Genomic DNA, 21,338 nt, shown 5'->3' on the forward strand with positions numbered 1-21,338 from the left:
TCAACTACGTAAATCGTTTCACCAGCAGGTTTGAGTTCATCTACATCTCAAGCTTTAAATGCTGACTGAAATAGTTCAAGCTTGCATTTGAAAAGCATGTTTCTGCACATGTAAAGTCAGTACCTTGTTGATTTTAGGGATCTTGTTGGGGTCTATTGTAATGTTCATGCTCACAGTGTTCATGGTCTCATGACTTGGAAATACTGTAGAAGAAACAAGAAATAACAACAAAAAGTTGCAGTGCATTGGTTAAGTGCTGTGAAAAGAAAGGGGACTAAGCTGTAAAAAGGATTAGTCTAGAACACATATGCCCTCTATAACCTCGCCTATTCATGCCCATGGATCGTAGCTTTTCTTGAACTTTTCTTTGCTCCTCCTGCTCCTAAAATTTGGCATCCATGTGGATATTTTCAATGATCTTCGGTCCTTCTACAACTCTCCGTGATACCCAGTTGTGCTGAAACGAGGAATCGGACACGTCATTCACTGTTTTCTTTTCATTTCATTATGTACTACTGTTAAATATAAGCACGAATGCACATCTAGTAGGCAAACAAACAAGTTCACTGACCAGGCGCAGGTCAATGACATCATGGAGCATAAAGTGAACACGTGATGAGGTTTTTTCCCTTCACAATTCCTTCCATCTTTTTAAAGTACATATCCATTTGTACCTGAAGGAGGAATAAAATTAGGCAACAATTCAGCAGTCGTGCTCCAATACCTATTCTACTGTTCCAATAGTTCCAATAGAAGTACTTTAGGAAACATGTTTAATAGAAGATATTTACAGCTCTCAGACGTGACAAGTTGTTAAAAGCAGATGTTCACTGGCTTTTCATAAACATTTCATCGGTTACACTTGGAACAGCTGTTCGAATATTAAACAACAGGAAGCACACTTTTTATGTAATATAGCTCTAGCAATTTCTCCAAGCCTCTTTGTATTGGTCTATAAATTATAAGCAAGTGCTCTGTTAACCTGTGCAATGAAAATGCTCTACAATGGCGTCTTTGGTTGTTTACCTTGGCCTTCTTCAAGTCCATCTCGTTGCTGGCGGTCGTGAGGAGAATAGAGAGGCACTCGAGACTTTCCTAGTCATTTTGTTTCAGCAGTTTCACCACGCAGTTATAAATGATGGACTTGGGCAACATCCGCAACTTAAACAGCTCCCCGATGAACTTGACGTTACCCTTGGTTTTTCTGCGAGCTTTGTTTTTCGCCTCCTCCAGCTCGTCCTGAAGCCCCTCACGATTACTGGCCTGGAAAAGTCAATCATCATAAAAACTAAAAATCTGTGCAATTAAAAAATAAAAATATTACACATGAAGATACCATAGAAATGTTACAGAAGGACAGGTTTAAGCCTGATAACAGATTATCCACTTGAAGCTTCATTTGCAAATTCAGTAGATTTTGATTATATTTTTATTCCTGCTGGAATATTTGAGATATTTGAGTCTCTGGAGCTGAGCCCCTGTGGGTCCGGTGGCAACTTATTTTGGTTACACTGTAAAAGCAGAGAGTGAAGCAATGATCTGTGAAACAATATTCCTTATTTGGTTTTAAAGTTCAAATAAAGCCCACATGTCAGGAGGCTTACCTTGTGTAGCACCACATCAGGTATGGGTGGAAGCCCCTCTGGCTTCTGCACACAATCAGGCATGAACTGGATGCTCAAAAGAAAGTTTCTACTATATTGTATCCTCTTATTCTCCATCTCTGGCTCTGAGAAAGGAACGAGCAAAAGCAGACATGAAAAGTAGTGAAAAACATGATGAAGTGTGCGAGTCAGAAGAAGTAGGTCTCACTGTGCATTTCATCCTCAGAGCTGGGCTCGGGTTCGTTCTTCGGCGGCTCGGCTTCCTGCGCTTCGATCTCATCTGCTGGTGTTTCTGCTGAAGCCAGATGCTCCACAATCACAGGAGACACACTGGAATTCTCGACTGTGGTTGAGACTGGCTCAAGGTCAAAGTCAGACTGCTGGAAAGCGAGCTCTGGCTTATCCTAACACACAAACACACCCAATTAATAATAAAACACCAGGATTACTGTGAATTTGTAGTGTAAATGTAGGTTTTACACATTCACCGAAGTGAACGACAGCATTTCTATCTTTATATATAGTTATTTAAAGAAATACTCCAGTGTTGGCACCTCAGTTTATATCTACAGTATTTGTAGTCCATGTGCAATAACTACAACCAAGAGCTAACATGCCTCCTAGTTTATTGAGACGAGCAGAAAACGTTACTCATGACTCGATTACAATGAAAGTCAAAGGTCAGTTGTGGGGAAAAGGAAGGATTATGTGAGATTTTTATACGCCATTACCAAAAGATAATATTGCATATTGAAATTTAAAGATGTCTAATTCTTTTATTTGTAGAAAACGTATTTAAAAAGTACGGGTCTTATTTCTAAAAGTACGGATTTGTTCTTTCAGGCTACTTTTGTAGTCAACACCGTTTAACATGCACAACAGTTTAACAATTTGCAATACGTCTTAATTAAAACATGTTGGAAAATGCTGGACTACACGTTTAATTTAGTCACATTGTAAAAGATTTTGACCAATTAAAATCCAGTGCGGGGACAGCGACGAGCCCTAAACTCACCTCTCTGAGCGATCGGGAGACGTCAGGACGAGGAGCTGTGTCTGTTTCGGCTCATCGATGGTGAATAGAGCAGAAGCTGGAACCTCTGGGGGCACGTGCACAGGCTCTGTTTTATCTGGCTTTGGTGTGATTTTACTGAATAACTCTCAAGCTGTTCATCTGTAGACAACAGAGACAGTAGCAATTAAATCACAGACTAGACGAGTCAAAAAAATAAATAAATAAATAAATAATTGAGGCTCATATACTCAGTAAATGAACCAGTACTGAAACAAAGAGTAAGCACACGCACCGTTTTCCTCTTCCTCTTGGTAGATGGATGTTGCTGCAGTGGAGGGACCATTGGGAATGGAGTCTGGTTGTACACGGCCTGATCATTATAGTAGAACATCCCTGCAGCCGACACTAATAAGAACAGTATCAGTTTCAATTAAAGACCAACATGTAAGCTGTGAGGATCATAACATCCTACAAGAAAACCAGGCTTTTTGTAAGGATGACTGGAAAGGCATGATCAACTTACCATTTGTTGGGGTAGTAGGTCCAGGGAGTACAGTGTAGCATGTATTGAATCCTGTGGGATGGACTGAGTACTGCTGAGGAAGCACCACATGTACTGGAGCACTGTAATAATACTGGAACACAAACAGCATATAAGTTTGGCATAAAAATCACAAAAATGCTAAAGCTATTTGAAGGTTAACGTAAACAGTATTTGAAACTTGCAGCTATAAAAGGACACACAGGGACAAATTCAAAGTACCAGGGTACACACATGACCCCTGACCTTTCTCACAACTACATCGAACAACCTCCAAGTCTCTACCATGTCCCTGTGTGCCTCATTACATATAGCACAGTTAGGTATGGTAATGTAGGTGAAGTAATGTGGGTGAGATAAACTCAGGCAATGCAGGAGGGAAAGACAGGGCAGAGTGAGGGAGGAAGTGCAGGCCAGACAGGGGTGGGATTTTAAAGTCAGGCTAGGAAAGGTAGGTAGAACGTATTTCCTGATTAGCACACATTAGCATACAGATATCATTTTGGTCCAAACTCAGTAATGATTTCGTTCAAATAAAGTTCATAGAGTAAGTAGTTTCATTGATTTGTACAATTCTGATATACTTCATGAATAACCTTCACTCTGTTTAATCAAATCAGAGCCGTGTCCTTTTAGAGCGGTTGCCAGTTGCGCTCACATTCCTCTATATGGACATTCATTCCTCTTCGTTTAGTTCACTTAAAGACAGAGGAAGTGATCAAGGGGTTTACAAAATGAGGCCGTTTGGCTGCCGTAAGTAAAATCTAAATGAACAGTGTGTTTAGGTGATGAGGAAGTGATGGGCTTTAGTTTATTCTGTGTGAAAAACAGTGTGTGTTTGAACTGTACATTACCAGCATTTGTTCTTCTGGAGAACTTCCAGTCATGTTCACCACCACAGGAACGTAGGTCCCCCCGAATACTGTTGATTAGAACAACGTGAAAATGTCTGTCACTACATGTGACATCATATTTAATGTTCTCTCTTATACTTGCTCAATACAGATCTAGAACATATACAGAATATATATTTGTCAATATTTAGTGTAATTGAAGAAATGAGAATGCAATATTTCTGTATGTTGTTGCAGTTTTAAAGTGAACATTCCTACTGCAGTAAACAAACATCTGGTCTCAACAACGGCCTTCGATTCAATAGTGGACTTACAATGTTTGCATGTTACTATGACAGCATGACATTTGACTATGACGTTTCATTGGTGGATTAAAAAGATTGTTGCACCAATCAGGGATGCTACGTCACAGAGATGGTGACGGCGCGACTCTACATGAGCTCCTGTAGTGTTTCTCTGTAGAAACACACACCCGGGTTAGAGGAGAGCGCCCCCTGCTGGACTTTTGTTCGGTAAGCTTTTCAGTCTATTGATTATTGCTGTTTGTTTCTTGTCTATCTTCTGTCTTATTGTGTACAGGCCACAAATGCATCTTTTTCCATGCTAAGAGCATCTTTTATTCGTTGATCCGTTCCCTGGTATTACTCGAAGCATTAGTGCCCCCGTATGGCACTCATCAGTATTACTGATCACTGCTAGTGATTGGAAGATGGCCTCATTTCAGGGACTTGGTTCTTTAGATAATTTCGTTCCTTTGATTAGAAATAATATAAAATTGTACATTTCCAATAAGCAGATACCCATACACACGTCTACATACACGAACTCTGACATTAGTTCCAATAATGAAAATATGACAAGGCAGCTAAAAGACAAATGATGATAAACAGAATGAGTAGCTCACCCTCATCTCTTCTGGTCCGTATCGTTCATTCCTTAATCACGTGACTCCCATAATTATTGTAACAATAACATCAAGATTCGGACAAAAAAAATAAATAAAAAAAAAATAAATACTCGCACAAGAGGATTCATGACATGAACCTTTTTATAAACCGAACAAAATAAAAATTCTTCCATGCAAATGCGTTAACACGATTAATGCTGTTGATAAGACCCAATACTTGAGGGACAAAATGTGCTTCCTCAAATCTCCACCTCCTCTTCACCTGGCATCCGTATCAGATCTCGAATCGGCCCATTTATCATTCCTTTCAGAAAAAATACACAAAGTGCACGTCACAAAGTCGTGATTGTGAACATCACATCAGCTTAGATAACGTCTCATGTAAAAAGTCCACCGCTAAATCTTTCAATCGGACTGATTTGAATCGGAATGACAAGATCGCGGGTACCTGTGCAGCGACATCGAGAACACGAGCACCAGGAAAACAGCGAGTGTGCACCTTACCTTTGTCTCAGGTAGCGCGGACATGCCGGACGATGGAATCTCCAAGAATCACAGTATGGCGTTCCGTCTCGGTCGAGATCTCGAAGGCCGGTGGTGGTGGTGGGGGAGACGTCCTGGACCGGGGCTTGGCTCGTGTCTTCCGCTGCTGCAGCATCCAGGGTCCGTGGGCCTGGGCAGAGAAACACGCGGAGTTGAGGTGCTGGGAGCGTTAGATTCAACCCGGGAATTTACCTGGGACGAGTGAGCGTCCACCCGGGATGTTTCCAGCACCGCATTCCGCTCTCACAGCTGGGCATCGAACGAGTCCTCACCTGTGCTCAAAGGCAGACACACAAAAAAGGAGAGATAAATAGTAAAGTTTGTTTAAAAACAGTCAAACACAGGAAGCTACGTCACAGGAAGCCTGCAAGCAGAGAGTCTCCTTTCCACGTCATGACCTGCTCCCATCCTGCTGCCACCTAAAAAGATAAATAACTAACAACAATCTGCACTTACTTTATCTTTACAGTAAAAACATTTACAAATAAATACATAAATACATAAATACAATATGAATATAAATAATAATAAATTGTAATAATAATAATAATAAATACATTTTTCACTACAAAGTCATTTTCCTAAAAACAGATCTTTCTTGCTTTGTTTGTTGCAAAGTCATCAATTACATCATCGTTGCAAATCTGACCAGCACTTGTATGGTTGATGAACAGCCCCCAAAATACTTATAATTCTTATTATTATTATCATAACTGCAGTAACACACACACACACACACACACACACACACACACACACACACACACACACACACACACACAGCTGCATTAACACATTTTAATCACTATCTCTCTAATCACACTTAATTCCTCCAGGATTAATTACAGGTTGGGTGACCTCTAACCTCTCGTGTGATGCTGATGTTCCTATTCAGAAGTCCGTCTGCTGTCTGAAGTCTCAGCTCCACCCTCTTCAGGTCATCAGACTTCATCAGGGCTGTCAATTAAACACAACCTATGTTTATCTACACTTATGATACTAGGACGAGAAAAACCCCTCTGAAGATGTTCTTCTTAAAGACTGAAATCCGTATCAGAGCTCTTTTATAGAAATATATATATGACTGTATAATGCTGCTGCCATTAGGACTTTATTTCACATCACATGAATCTGCTGCACTTGTGAGTGGATTTGATTCGGACTTTTCTGATAAGCGTCTCTAATAGATCAGTGTAATTATTATAATATTAACGCTTAGTGGCGTCTCACCGTCCAGACTACAATTATCTCATACATACAACTGAGCATATCATTTAAACTCACACCTAGAGGTCGACTGATACAGGATGACCAATATATGTTGCTGATTTCTTTTGTCCGATATGTTTGTCCAAATAAAATCTCTACAAATTTAAACCTATTTTGTAATGACACTGAATTGAAATAAAAAAAACTAAATAAAAAATCTGTGTGACATGAACAACTCATATTTCTTGTCCACTTATTACACTATTTATAACTTTTAGAATAAACTTTAAAAACTGGACCAATATAAAGTTTGTTCACAAACTTTTACTAAACTGAGTTTATTTATATGATCATCACCATTCATTACATCGCATTACCTCTGTCTTTGTCCCGCTTTTCTTCTTCTACACTTTTTCTTCTTTTTTATTTAATTTGTATTGTTTTCCAGCACAGTAATGTGATGAATGTAAATACTGTTATGTTTGCATCATTATGATATAAAACACATATTATCCCATTAAGTTCGGAGCATGCGCAGAAAGAACCGGAGACATGACAGCACAGCGTTTTTTACTCGTTTACTCTGCACACTGCAAACACACCCACATGCAGCACGAGAGTGCCCTCTAATGGCTATCAGATATTATAACATTAATGCAAAAACATTACAAATACTGTGCAACGTATGCAACGCAGAAGCCCCGCCTCTCTGGTAGCGTCCGCGTCCCCGATTGGTGCATCAATTTTCCATGACGAACAAATCAATGGAGACCGAGACAGAAGTACACGGCCCAAAGCCACGCCCTCTTTGCCATGGAAACTGGTACACACACCGCCATTTTTCTGGACAGCTGACAATTAAGACTGTGTGTGGGTAATTTTCTTAAAATAAAAAAGAAACTGACTGTAGACTCGAAAAGTTTAAAGATGCTGAACACAGACACAAACAAGTAATTTTTTTTTTACTGTTTATACTTTATTTTTACTAATAATTTTTTCTGTAAAAACACCCCCCCCAATATATTATCTATACTGTAGAATTGTTCATGTCACATGATTTCGTCACATTTAATTTATGTAAATGTCTGCAAACAAAATCATCCTACAGATAAAGTGCCAATGAACATCGTGTTCTATCTGAACGTTTCTTTTTCTTTTCCAAAGGAACTCTGGTATTGAAAACCAGCTTCTGGCACTTAAAGGTGTGTATAGTTTGAATGTTTCTGCTTTCAGTGTGTAAGACAGTAAAAGCACATTATTACTGCATGATTCATTTCTATCAAATAAACATATAATGTGATTAGTGTGATCTGAGCACCTTTTCATATCATTCTGTTAACTATTGTACAGCCGAAAACACCAGTAAACATCTGGAAATTCAAGAGCTGAAGTGCAAAATGAGAAGTCTCGAGAAAATCATCTGCTTAATGGAGGTACTTTCTTTTGATTTCAAATGCAGACATAATGAAACTTTAAGTGAGAACTGTGACTAAGTGAAACTAAATGCCATTTGTCTTGTCTCTGGTTTTTGTCTTTGAACCTTAACAGAAAAAACTCAAGAACGAGTTGAACAAAGGTAGTACAATAATCTATCTGAGGTTCTGTATATTTTGATGTGTAAAGTATTTGCATTGAAAATGTAATAAACTGGTGATTGTCATTGCAGAGACAAAGAGTTCCTTCACTCAAACTGACAATAAGCAGAAAGCTGACAAAGGTATTTAAATGTGACTTGTTGTAAACTATTTTCTGGAGAAGATACAATTCGATCTTAGCATGTGCTAAAGCTAGTATGTACGTTCCCCTTCCAAAAGTATTGGAACAGCGAGGCCAGTTGTTTGTTTTGTATGTAATGAAAAAAGAGTCGACAATGCAAATTTCTTTCACCATCCTAATAACCCTTAATGTTTAACAGTCATGTTTTATGTTCTATAAGGAAATAATATACGTCTCTCTGGAAGGGTGTTTGTCAGTGACTGTCAGGCACAAGAACTCGCAGGAAACCGGAGGTTGAATGTACAAGAAACGTGTTTACTTAAGTCACTCAAGAAATGAAAGAGCAAAGCAGAACAACACGCAGGCATGAACTAAAACACAAAAGAAATACAGAAAACAAAAGAAACGTCCAACACACATGAAGCGTGATGTAAACACAAAGGGTGAGAGAGTCCACAATGTTCGTAGGCCTAAGCTGTAGAACGGACGGTGAGACTGTGAACGACTGGGGTTTATATATGGTGGTGACTGATGTGACCCAGGTGATGATGATTAGTAATCAGGTGAGCTGCTAGGGTGGATATGAGGGTTAGGAGAAGGCGTGGCTGGTGGATCCCTGACAGTGACAGTTTGAATCTTTGTTCCTTGATGTCTGTCCGGTAATGATAAAAAGAGTGGCTGCAAATTCAGATTAAAATGATGTCTAATAAATAAACAGGCACATAAATCCAGATCGTAATCCAAATACCGTCACCATAAATTGGGCAAAACAATAAAGAGAACGTGGAACTAGAGAAAGATCAACATCTTCCAAAAAACACACACCAAAGGCTTCATGAACAGCAGCAAACAACGTCAGCTGAACCTGTTACTTCACATTGAGCTGTAATTAGGAGTCATTCATGATAGAATGTTAATCAGCCAAAGATCTTAATATGGTCACATTTTTCTTTATCCTACAAAGTGAAGTATAAATTCTGGTTATTGTATATAAAATATAAAATAATACATTTAATGTGTTTGTGTTTGCGTGTATCTGATTTCAAATATCCCATCGCAGGAAATCAAACCCAGACAAACCCGAGAGCAAAGAGAACTGCATCAGACACGTCACAACCCACGACTGCTAAAAGACCTCGAATCGATGCTGCACAGCACAAACACAACAAAACACAATCCCTCATCGCTTGTGCACTGGAAACTCTTCATGATGCCAGTTATGATTTATTATCTACTAACTGGGTTTCTGCACTACTTAAAGGGATTTGTAAACTTCCTGGTCTGACAGATGAGGAAAAATCGGTCACATCTGTGTTTTGTGTAAACAAGGTCAGTTATTATCTTCTGTTTTATTTAGTGTGCACAAAATTCAAACAACTTTATTGTTTAGCTGTGGATTTGAGTTTTCTCATTTGTAAAAGTTCATTTAGTGCCCTGATGTTGTTAAAATGAGCAGTAGATTTGGTTTGTGGTGTAAAAACGTTTACTCCAGGTTTTGGTTTAAACAAAGCCTAGTAGTTTTCCTACACATCTAATAGTTTTATATACATGATTTGAGTACATGTTTGATTTAGTTGGATATTGGATGATCCTTTTCTTCTGCTTTATTTAGTCTTTAGCGGAGACGTTTCTGACAGTCATCATGGACAAGATCAAGGCAGAGAAAAAGTCTATGTCACATAACGTCCTGCAGTTTCTCTGTCGGGTTTATGTAGTCTTATGTCAGCAGAGAGGAGACACTCATAAAGTGCACGCCCTCGCCTACAGACTTCTTAAAGAAGGTGAGATTATATTGACATTTCATTACATATCTACTAAAAATGATTCAGACAATGATACAAAGAAGCAAAATGTGTCTTGTTCTTGGTTTTGTATTTCTTTCTATACAGTGTATTTTACGTCTGTGGTATTGTTTTGTTTCCTTTGCAGACTTTCCTGAAGCCCCTAAATTAATAATGGTCATGGTGACAGCATGGCCATGTGTTTTTTCCTATGACGGCCCTTTATGCAGAGCCATACACATCGTGACCAAAATGAAAGCGGACGGAGACATTTTATGCTTGCTCAGCAAATATCTGCACTGGGATAGGGTAAGTAGCTGATTCTTATCAACACAGTCATCAGAACAGTCAACAACTACAACAGTCAACAACTAGTTTTGATTCCCAAGTCTCAGTGTAATCTAGTGGAGCTAATTCGTTTTTTTGCTTCACAATTTGTGTTACAAGTCACTATTTAAGGATATTATTCTTTGTATTAGTGTGAGTTAATGCTGATGACCATTTGCAGAGAATGCCTCAGACTGCACTTCTCTTAAAGAGAAAAAAACACGACTGTAAATGACATTTCTTAATGACACTGCTGATGACAAAAGCCTCAAACTGCATACTCATGTACTATTCTAGAGCATTATTTACCCCTGCTACTGTCTGATACATAAACCCTATAGTAAAGTGTGCTACTTCACATGTCTATTTAAAAATCTGTCATTCAGAGGTCATTTTCTAGAACTCCTCCTTATATTAGTGTTAATAAATGGAGTTATAACCATAAAGAGCAGAATGCACAGTTAGAGCACAACCTCCCTGTTCTAAAGATCTGCAATTGTGATTGGTTGTGACCTTTCCATCATCACCATATTATTGTAAACATCTTTTTAATGAACTGAAGAAAAGATGTTTTCTCTGCCAGGTTCCTCCTGGAAACATCTGCAGCACCATCACCAGCACACTGAACGCTCTTCTGGAAGACAAACGTCTGACATTCCAGAAGAGCCGCTGGTATGGTGATGATCTCTGTCCTACCGCCTGGGACTACGTATTCAGTCTGGATCTTCTTTGTGCACAACTGGGCTGGATGTGGACCGACACCCATGTTATTCGGTACTGAGTGCAAAACCGCGTCATCGTGTTTAATTCCCAGCTTTCTAGTTTCAAAAATAATAATCATTTGATAGATTACAGTCCTACAAATGTGAGACTCATATGAGACAGTGTGTGTCTCAATAATCAAGTGGCTGAAATTTTTGCCATTCTTGTTGCATGAACTCACAATTGGTCAATCATTTACTGCTACAAACACCTAATATATCCAATTTTTTATTTAATAGAAAAAGAGTTTGGTTGATCTTGAACACATGGCTGTTGGAAACACAAACAAAGCGAAGGCAGTTTAGAAACGTCTCTGTTGCAGCAGTTATCAGGCTACTTGGTAAGTTTACTGTAAATCCTGTTTTGGAGCACATTATTTCTGGATTTTTCAGTTTTTCACTCATGGTCTTTGTCCTTCTCAAACAGGGCGACTTGGCCAACAAGGCCTTAAGGAGAACCTGGCAGCATCAGTGGAAAATCTGACAAAACGCATTATTGAGTTTGGGACACAAAAAGACTTGGAAGGTACTGTATTACTAAATCATCAAATCTTTATCAATCTTTATCTTTATTCTATAAATTTTTGTTTTCTATTATAAAGAAAGTGCTTCAGTAAGTTCTAATTTTATCATGTATCTTGTGTGCAGATATGCCGTGGGAGGTGCAGCTGTCATTAATCTATGCCAGTCATGATCTTGCACCCAGCAACCCCAAAGCCACTCTCAAGACTTTGCAATTATGGCAGCAAAAGTTCACAAAGCCCGTTCCCCCAGCCGTCACCAAGTGCATTAGTCAGATCAGCTTCCTGTCGTCCAAAAAAAAGCCAAATAATCTTTTATAGATTCTAATTATAGAAATGTATGTCTTTATAAATAAATAAATTAAATATATAATAGATCTGCACAGCGTTATTGGTCATCATTTATAATTTAAATATTATAATAATAAATTGATAGGGAGTCTACTGAGAGGCCAACAGCAATACTTAAGGAACTACAGGAAGTTCTGGCAGGTACTGCACTCCTTGCATGTGACCATCATCTCCTGTATTCTGTACAAGTCTTGGCTGTCTGGTAGGAGGTAAGAAGGAAGCTGTTTCTTACAGAGAATAATATTCAAATCTGTCTGTATTGTCAAGAGATTCATTAGGTTCCCTGGTGGTCAAGTGGTTAGGATGCGGCGCTCTCACCGCTGCGGCCCGGGTTCGATCCCTGGTCAGGGAACCAACCCCAGCCATTAGGGTTGCACAAGCCTTAGTGCCGGTCCCAAGCCCGGATAAATGGGGAGGGTTGCGTTAGGAAGGGCATCCAGCGTAAAAACATGTGCCAAATCAAACATGTGGATGATCTGCTGTGGCGACCCCTAACGGGAAAAGCCGAAAGAAAGTTTTTTTATGATGTACACATTTTTTTCTAAGTTCAGCATCTTTGGATGATGTAAAGCACAAAGTGTGTTGTTTCAAAAGAGATGTAAATTGTGTATGTAGCACACTGTTGTCAGAAACTTTTACCATTGAAAGTCAGGAAGGTCATTTTCAGCTGTGAGGCCCAAAAGTGGGGCTGAAACCGAACAGGGTTCGAGAAACCGAGTTTATTTTCATATAAGTAACAGTATTTAGTTCAGTAAACTTAAGTTGATTTAAAGGAGAATTCAGTGCTGTTTAGTTCAGTAAAGTCTTCATTTAATCCAAAACTATTCGATTCATTAAGTTCAATTATCCTCAAATTAATATTTTTACATTCAATAAAAACAAATCATCCAGTTTTCATTAATGTTCATTGAATGACATTTTATTTTTTATAAGTAAAAATGTTTTTTATAAAACTCATCTGAATCATTTAGTTTTACAATAAATACAATACAATACAGTGTGCACGTGTAAGAGAAAGAGAGAGAGAAAGAAAGAGAGAGAGAGAGAGAGAGAGAGACCGGTGGGCGGAGCATCTCATTGTGACGTCACAGTAGGGCAACATCTATGTAAGTCAGAACGCGTCTATGGTTCCCACATTTCCGAGATTTCTGCCTGTGAGTAAAGACACATAAACATGGAGCTCTTCAGAAGGTTGAGAGAGTTTTTTCAAAGCAGAAGAACAAAGAAAACTAAGCAGATTGCTGAAATGAAGGAGAAGCTGGAACACATGGAGAAAGTAGAGAAAGACTTGGATGCATTTTCTCTTCTAATGATAGAGAAGTTAACAGAAGAGAAAGAAGAGAAAGCCATTCTGCTACAGACGGTGCAAAAGCTGGAGGCTACTTTGGCTTCTGAGCAAAAGCAGCAGGAACAGGATATAACTGAGAGAAGCCAGAGCTGGACGAGAGAACAAAAACAACTGGAGGAACGTGTCGCTCAGCTTGAGGTCACATTAAGAAGAAAGAAAGGAAAGAAGGCAAAACTAGACATGAAGAAGAGTAATAACTTACAGCTCCAGACCACCAGGGAGCTCCAGGATTCCCTGAATCACTCTGAGGAAAAGAAGTGTGCAGATCATCAGAGCGATCATTTGAGGAGCGACAGAGAGCGACTGGAGCAACGTCTTGCTCTGCTGGTGACCACTTTAAATTTTGAACAAAATAAATTTGAAAAGGAAAAAGAGATGATCAAACTAGACATGGAGAAAATGACCACCAGACATTTTCAAACCATCAGAGAGCTGCAGGATTCCCTGAATCATTGTGAGGAAGAGAAAAATAATTTAATGAGAGACAGAGAGCGACTGGAGGAACGTGTTGCTCAGCTGGAGGCCACTTTAAAATTTAAGCAAAATAAATTTGAGAAAGGAAAAAAAGAAGACCAAATTAGACATGGAGGAGATGATCAGCTTACAGCTCCAAATCACCAGGATCTCCAGAATTCCCTGATTCACTGTGAGGAAGAGAAGAAGACTGCAAAGGATGAGAGCGATCATTTGATGACAGACAGAGAGCGACTGGAGGAATATGTTGCTCTGCTGGAGGAAACTTTAAAATTTAAGAAAAATAATTGGAAGGAAAAACTAAAGGTTAAACGACAGATCGGTCACTTTATACACAACTTCTTCAATAATTCATTAAGAACAGGAAATGGCAGCAGTGGAGAGCAAAAAATCTTCTAATCTCTGGGCAGGTTAAGATTCAGCATATGAAACACGTTATACATATAATAAAGTACAAAAAAAAAATCTATGTTTATTGTAATATTTAATCAAAAGTACATGTTTAAATATTGTGTGTGTTTTGTTTTTATTATTAAACTGTTGGACTTAATTTAAATTTAACTAAGAAATAAAATCCACATGATAAAATGTTGGGAAAATGTGACAAAAGTAAATGATATTAAAATAAAGGTTAAAAAGTAAAACTAAATTAAAATTCTATTTATTTATTTCAATAACCATTCAGTTTGATCCATTCAGTTAAAAAAAGATTTGGTTCAGTAATTTTGACTCCTTTGAATCAGTTCAAGTAACTCAGTTCAAAAGAGTTAAATAATAAAGTCCAGAAGAGTCGGTTCACTGGTTTTCACTATTTCCACTATCATACTCAGTCACATGACGCTAATTAAACAGTTCCTCATCGTCATTATCACACAATATGAACAGTTCAGACTCATATACACGTTACTGATCAACCAACACACATCTTTACCTTTTAATACCACAAAACTCACCAGAATCCCATTGTTCAAGATCTGAGTTTGCATTTTCTCTCACACAATGACATCAGTACACATCTAATTTCATATACAACCATTTTTACACATTACAAACTGTGTACTCACCAAAATCCAAAGAAATAAACACGTAGGTATGTATTTTATCCTCTTTGACTTTATTTTCTTGCCCTGAATTATGCTGCTGCTCATCATACATTCTTATAGGAAAACCAAGGACCAATTAACATCTGTTTACAGGCTGCATTTGGCCCTGGGACCAGATTTTGGATCCCCCTGAGATAACTAGTGCTCATGGAGAAGTTATTTCCAAATCTCCCAAAACACACTGAATTTAAAGATTAATTCAATTTTTCGAACTAAAAGTCTCAGCAATGAAGTCAGTGAATGTCAGTGAGATGTGCTCCTGCTGAAGTAGAGCAGTTCATGCTGAAACCCCTGCAACAGCTGGAGCTCTGTTCTTTATTAAACTCCACCATTTATAACTTCACCTCTAAAACACAATGAAGTTTCAATACTGTAATGTTTATTTGTTGCTGGTTTCAGGAAAACATTCAATTCAATTTTCTTCTTTCATGCGTGTGTATCACAATCACTTCACATAAAATTACAATAATTACAATCAAGACCACTCGAAATCATTTACATTGTAGGACGGAGTCTTTATTTTTATTTGTAAATTATTATTATTATATCTAAATATCACTGTAATCACTCTGATCACATGACCTGCTTTACACATGAGTCCCAAAGCACTTAAAGCACCAACAATAAAATAATATTATTTTAATACAAAATTACCTTCAAATATCAATCTAGAAAAATGGCCCTGAATCCTGTATGTACACAAAACAGACAAATGAAGCTCATTTAAAATGCTTTCAGTTAATCTACATTCTGTTTATATGAAGTGTTTCCACAGTTTGCATGTTAATTGGCTGGATGGAGCATTTAAGCATTATGCATTTTATGTGAATTTATGAACCACATCTGGCTGGAAAAGACAAGTGTCCAAAAACTTTTGACCACACAGTTTGTATCGGCTGAAAACAGCAGTTTCGGATTCGTGTTTCCACTGGGATTCAACTCTGAAATATTACTTTTGATTTTTATTATATGAAATATGGTATATTATATATTTGATATTATTTGTTTGGACTTTTCTTTCCTCAGCATCACTTGGATTTTCATCCTGTAGCTCCGAGAGACGCCGTGTTCCAGGTGGAGGATGAAGACCCTCTGCCGGGATGAAGCAAACTGTACGACCCCTGGAACGGTGAGTTTCTGAGCTTTATGAATTTTATTCTCTTTAAAACACAGAGTTTATCATTTATTATTATTATAATTATTATTATTGAGAAACAAATCACCCATAAAATCCCCAAACAGGTGGAAAGGTCCCTTACGAGAGAAATATCAAGGTTCGTGACGTCGGAGTGACGTGGGGCTCACCACCTGCAGAAGGGACCATAAGGGACGGTGCTGTGAGGATTGGGCAGCAGTCAAAGGCGGGGGCCTGCTTAGACTGCTGCCCCCGCGACCCGAATTACGGATAAGCGGGAGAAAATGAATGAATGAATGAAGGTGGAATCAGGACCATCGGTACCAGAGTGAAGAGGGGAAAAGCGATGTTCCTCATTTTGTGTTTACTCCTGATCATTAGCATAAAGATCACAGACTTGCAGGAAAAAGTGTATACATTTGACTAAAATAAATATATATAAGGGTGATGAAGGAAAAGTCAAATGAAGTTTCTTGTCATTATTTGTTGTCCTCCCCATGTGCTGCTGTACACAGGTGAACAGAGACGTCCATTCCACACCAAGCTTTTTACAGAAACGACCAAATCTTGATTATAATACTGCTGAGATGATTTTATAGGAGTTTAGTTTCTTATTTTAATACCGATATAAAAATCTCATACATATTATGGTGTAGTCGTGGACCAGTTGAGAAAACACTAAGTGCTTGTAAAAAGACTGGCGGCAGATCAAAATCAATCACATCTTTCATTAATGTTTTTTCTTTTTTAAATACATTTTTGGACCTGATTGTATTCAATAAAAAATATGTATTACAGTTAATTTACCTTGTGATTAATTCACCAGATTATTTTATTCTTATGATAATTTTTTGTTTACAAACGTCTTAATAAGTAGATGATTATAATTGAAGGATGACAAGAGACTATAAATACTACCATGTGTTTAAGTAAAAAAAAAAATCTGAGTTCAGAGAAGGTAAGTATAATGAATAATCTAAGGAAAATAAAATAAAGTCTGTTAAAAGTGCAGTGTTGTCAGGAAACAGAAGGAAGCGAGGCCAGGTAGCATGAATGAATGATTTCTTTTCTAATAGCTCATAACACACATCTGACACGCGCTAATCACGTGTTCTCACATTCTCTATTTTCAATGCACTTCTACTCCCCCTAATGGTCACTTTGAGTATAACACAACAACAGGTCAACACATGCAGTACAAACTAATTACACCTTAAATTAAACCCCACAATTTTTATCAAAATCACATTCCAAACTGCAAACACGTGTTTTCTATTAAATAATATAATTCTAAATATTTTAATACCCTACTGTGTCTAAACAGAGGCGCGCTATAGGAACTCGTGTAGGGTTTACAATCACACAAAAAAACACCCGTTTTCAGCTTCCGCGTCTGCATTTGAACCTTTAAAGCCCCGCCTCTTTTGTGACGTCGGTATCTCTGATAGCGCCCTGGACTCGCTTTTATTGTCATGACAACTTTGTTGCGCTGCTGTTCAACACAAACATTTACTGATCACAGCAATGAAGCGCAAACAAACAGCTGAAATGTTTTTATTTGTTTTTAGTGATAAGCGTCAATGTTTTGAACAATCCGCTCTCCAAGACACCAAAAAAGATTTTTCAGCCAGAAAGAGCGACTTTCAGAAAAAAGAAGGAGAAATAATGACAGATAATAAGACGGGTAACAGCTACAGCTGCTTCTCCTGCTGTCAACTTTATTCAACTTTATTGTCATTGTACAGAGAACAAGTACAGAGACAATGAAATATAGTTATCATTTAGTTCCTAAAACCACATTAAATATGAATCTGTCATGCAGGAAATATAAAATGATTTTGTACTGACTGAGTAATGCAGCACTTATAAAATATTTGTACTACAACATTGTGTGTGTTTAAAACTGGTGCAGTATTGCATGACTCTGTTCTGTTCACTGTTTTAACTAGAAGTTTATCATGATTTCTGTTTAACTTAAACTTTGTTTTTTATTTTGTAGATAAATTTAACATTGCCAAGTGCAGAGATAAAAAAGGCAACATCAGAAGGCCAATGAATGCCTACATGGTTTGGGCGAGGAAACAGAGGCCCATCTTTTCCAAGGCCAATCCAAATAGCAGCTCTGCAGAGATCAGCATGCAGCTTGGGATCCAGTGGAACAAACTGAGTGAAGAACAGAAGAAACCCTACTACACTGAATCATGGAGGCTTAAACAGGAACACGAACAGTTGTTTCCTGGTAGGTGAACTTTCTTTATGGACAAATGGCAAAAGAACAAAACAAACACATAAATTCTGACACTTTTATTGTTTTTATGTTGCCTCTTACTCTTTATATTCTTCTTTTCTATCATGTAGATTGGGTTTATAAACCGCTTCCAAAGAAGGGAAGGAGAAAAAGCAGTTTGCAGAGTAGTGACTCACAGAGGAGACCTGATCATCAACCAAACCACCACATAGTCATGAACATGCCAGAAGAAGTACCAGTCCATGACCTCGTGCCTGAAGTTAGTGATCAGTTCCCCGGCCTTAGCCACCAAGAACTGCTGTCTCCTAAAGACTTCTGCTTTGATCCTCCTCTTTTCCCTTCTGTTTCTGAGTCGACTTTCTGCCAGACCAAGTGAGTTAGTAAACTGCATTGGAACAGTTTCAGAAGAATGACATGCAAATGAAGTTTTACTCTGCATCTTAAATAATCGCCATAATCGCCACTCATTTACTTTAATATGCAGCTAAAATTGTGCACTTCTGTTTACAGCACCTGCTATGGGTCTGAGTGTACAAGCAGTGAGGTTCAGCTCGAGGACGAGGAGGAAATCACTTTGCTCAACAACGACATCTTTTCCATTTTAAATGAGGATTGTGACTTTTTTAACCAGTCTGAAGCCCTGAATCATACTGAAGACCCCCACAACAGCACAGAGATCCTGGATTCTGTACCAGCCTTTGATGTTGACAGCTTCGAGGATCTGTTGAAGCAACTTGAAGAGATGGAAAATGATTCAGGAATAGAGGAAGATGGTGAAATACGAACATTTCATGTACTTTAGTGTGCATGTTGTTTCACCATCTTCATTTTTTTATTTTATTTAAATAAATAAAGATTTTGAATTTCAATCATGTCTAATGTCTCTTCATCACAGAGAGCATTCAATGATGGTATTTTTTTTCTTGAAATCCACTTTAGTAAAGTCAGTGATGTTTGATGTCCTTAAAGAAAAGGAATTTGACAGAAACTGAAGTTGAGGTATTTTCTTGCAGCTTTAGTGCTTTGTTCATTTTGAGCTCTGAAAGCAATATAGCTGACAGTTAATGTGGGGCAGAACCTGATTCACTTAAACATCTGTACTTTATAATTAATCACATGGATTGGCACAAGAAAGTGGATGATCTTTCAGCAGTTATTCTGACAGGGTTAACACTGGATTCACCTCACAACACCTGAACACTACTGCTGGATGGAGCAGCGGGTGCGTGCACGAGCGGCGGTTGGTGAATGGAGGGTGGAGCCGGGGGGAAACGAGCGGTGAGAAGCAGATCTGTGGCTGATGGGACTAATCAGTTTGTGTTCCTGTCTGTTGAACTGTTCTGTATTGGTCCTGTTTACTTCAATAGTAAGGAATGTAGACCTGAGATCCTGATTATTGGTCTTTTATTACCCATAAGGCAGTGGTTTTTACCCTTTTTTGAGGCGTGACTTATTGTTTACATAAAGAAAACACAGTGCATGTAGGGGTACGGTCTCAGGAGGCCTGCAGTAAGTGTGCTGTGTGCATGTGATTGATGAATGTGCAGGTAGAAATTCAACTGAAACTGCATTCAATCTGGTTGATTATCAAGCAAGTTATTTTTTAACTACATTTAAGTTCCCTGTTATAGGATAACTTGCAATTTTGTAAATTCCAACTGTATTTCCATTAATTCCTGTTAATAACTAAATATTCCTGATAATTCATATGGGAAGTTTCCAGTCTTGAAAATTCCTGCAACCACATTCCTAGGAAATACATGAGCTGTTCCTTGGTCTTGGGCACAGGGATATTTTGCCTGCCTTTTTTTTCTTTTAAGTTTTACATTGTTCTGATATCAGATGCCCCAAGAAATTGCAGTTTAGACACAGAAGCTTTGTGTATGTGAGGATCCTCTATAATTATTTGGAGAAAGAGTCTGGTGTCATTATGCCATGGCTTGGGAAGTCGGGATGTTGTTAATAAATGTGAACTGATTTAATGTCATACAGTGTGTCTGTGTTCTACATTACAGTGGGGTCTGGGGTTCGGTTCCTACCTGTGTTTTTCTTCTGCTTCAAATTCCTACATGTTCTATGAAAACCAATTTACAGTCATTTTCTTTTTCCCTTTTTCTTTTTCTGTTCTTCATTTTCTTTTAGTGTTTTTTTTGAGCATACAACATACAATACAATACAATACAATACAATACAGGTGTGAACCTACCTGTCATGATGAGTGTATTTGTAAATTATCCGCTAGGTGGCAGTAATGGCACACTTACCGGTAAGCTGTAGAAGAACTCATGTAGAAGTGATGATGTTACAGTGCAGTTGTTGCATGTGCAGACCTGTGATGGAGTAAAAGAGATGTTCCTCACTAAGAGTTTTCTACACTGAAGTAAGAAACATACAGAGAGAGAAGACAATTGTGTCTTGTTGTTGGTGATGTATTTTATCTAAACAGTGTATTTTCAGTCTGTGGTACGGTTAGTTTTTTTCTGCAGACTTTCCTGATGCCCCCAAACTGATGATGATGATGATGGTGACAGCATGGCCAAGTGTTTTGTCTCATGACGGCTCTTTGACGTAGCTTCTTATGTTTGACTTGTTTGCCGCGAGTTACGTGTTTGTATTTCTCTCTGCGTTTTCAAACAAACTTTACTATTAATCTCTCCTTTTTTCCTCTTTTAAAAAACCTAAATTGTTTTTTTGTCTTTCTGTCTGGTGCCTGTAGTTAGTTAACTCGACTATCACTGGTGTTGACTATATTCATTCCCTCTCACTTTATCACATCTCTGTATCTTAACTCTATCTGCTATTATAAGCACTATGCCGGCTGTGTGTCTGCCTTTGAGCACAGGTGAGGACTCGTTCGATGTCCGCGCTACCGGAGACAAAGGTAGGGTGCACACTCGCTG

General features: G+C 38.3%; 2 protein-coding genes and 1 long non-coding RNA gene across 3 annotated transcripts in view; all 3 read left to right on the forward strand.

The window, feature by feature from the left end:
• Nucleotides 1–12,100, forward strand: part of LOC310734067 (little elongation complex subunit 1-like) — a gene marked incomplete at its 3' end in the record, with an annotated part of 81,367 nt that extends 69,267 nt beyond the window's left edge. The window contains exons 2-3 of the mRNA XM_083555692.1: nt 11,686–11,784; nt 11,907–12,100. Coding sequence (XP_083411818.1) covers nt 11,686–11,784; nt 11,907–12,100 — 293 coding nt within the window. The remainder of the gene's footprint in view (nt 1–11,685; nt 11,785–11,906) is intronic.
• Nucleotides 7,486–9,841, forward strand: LOC310734075 (uncharacterized protein; the record flags this gene model as incomplete). The annotated part of the gene is made up of 6 exons (XM_083555713.1): nt 7,486–7,623; nt 7,838–7,875; nt 8,024–8,106; nt 8,222–8,249; nt 8,340–8,390; nt 9,450–9,841. The coding sequence occupies exons 1-6, from the start codon at nt 7,601–7,603 to the stop codon at nt 9,839–9,841; spliced, it is 615 nt and encodes a 204-aa protein (XP_083411839.1). The 5' UTR covers nt 7,486–7,600.
• Nucleotides 10,134–11,253, forward strand: LOC310725740. Its single transcript, XR_014533487.1, has 3 exons — nt 10,134–10,170; nt 10,319–10,479; nt 11,081–11,253. It is a non-coding gene; the product is annotated as an uncharacterized lncRNA (long non-coding RNA).
• Nucleotides 12,101–21,338: the final 9,238 nt, after the last annotated feature.

This window comes from Silurus aristotelis, assembly GCF_946808225.1.
Source record: "Silurus aristotelis genome assembly, chromosome: 1".
In the NCBI taxonomy this organism is placed as follows: domain Eukaryota; kingdom Metazoa; phylum Chordata; class Actinopteri; order Siluriformes; family Siluridae; genus Silurus; species Silurus aristotelis.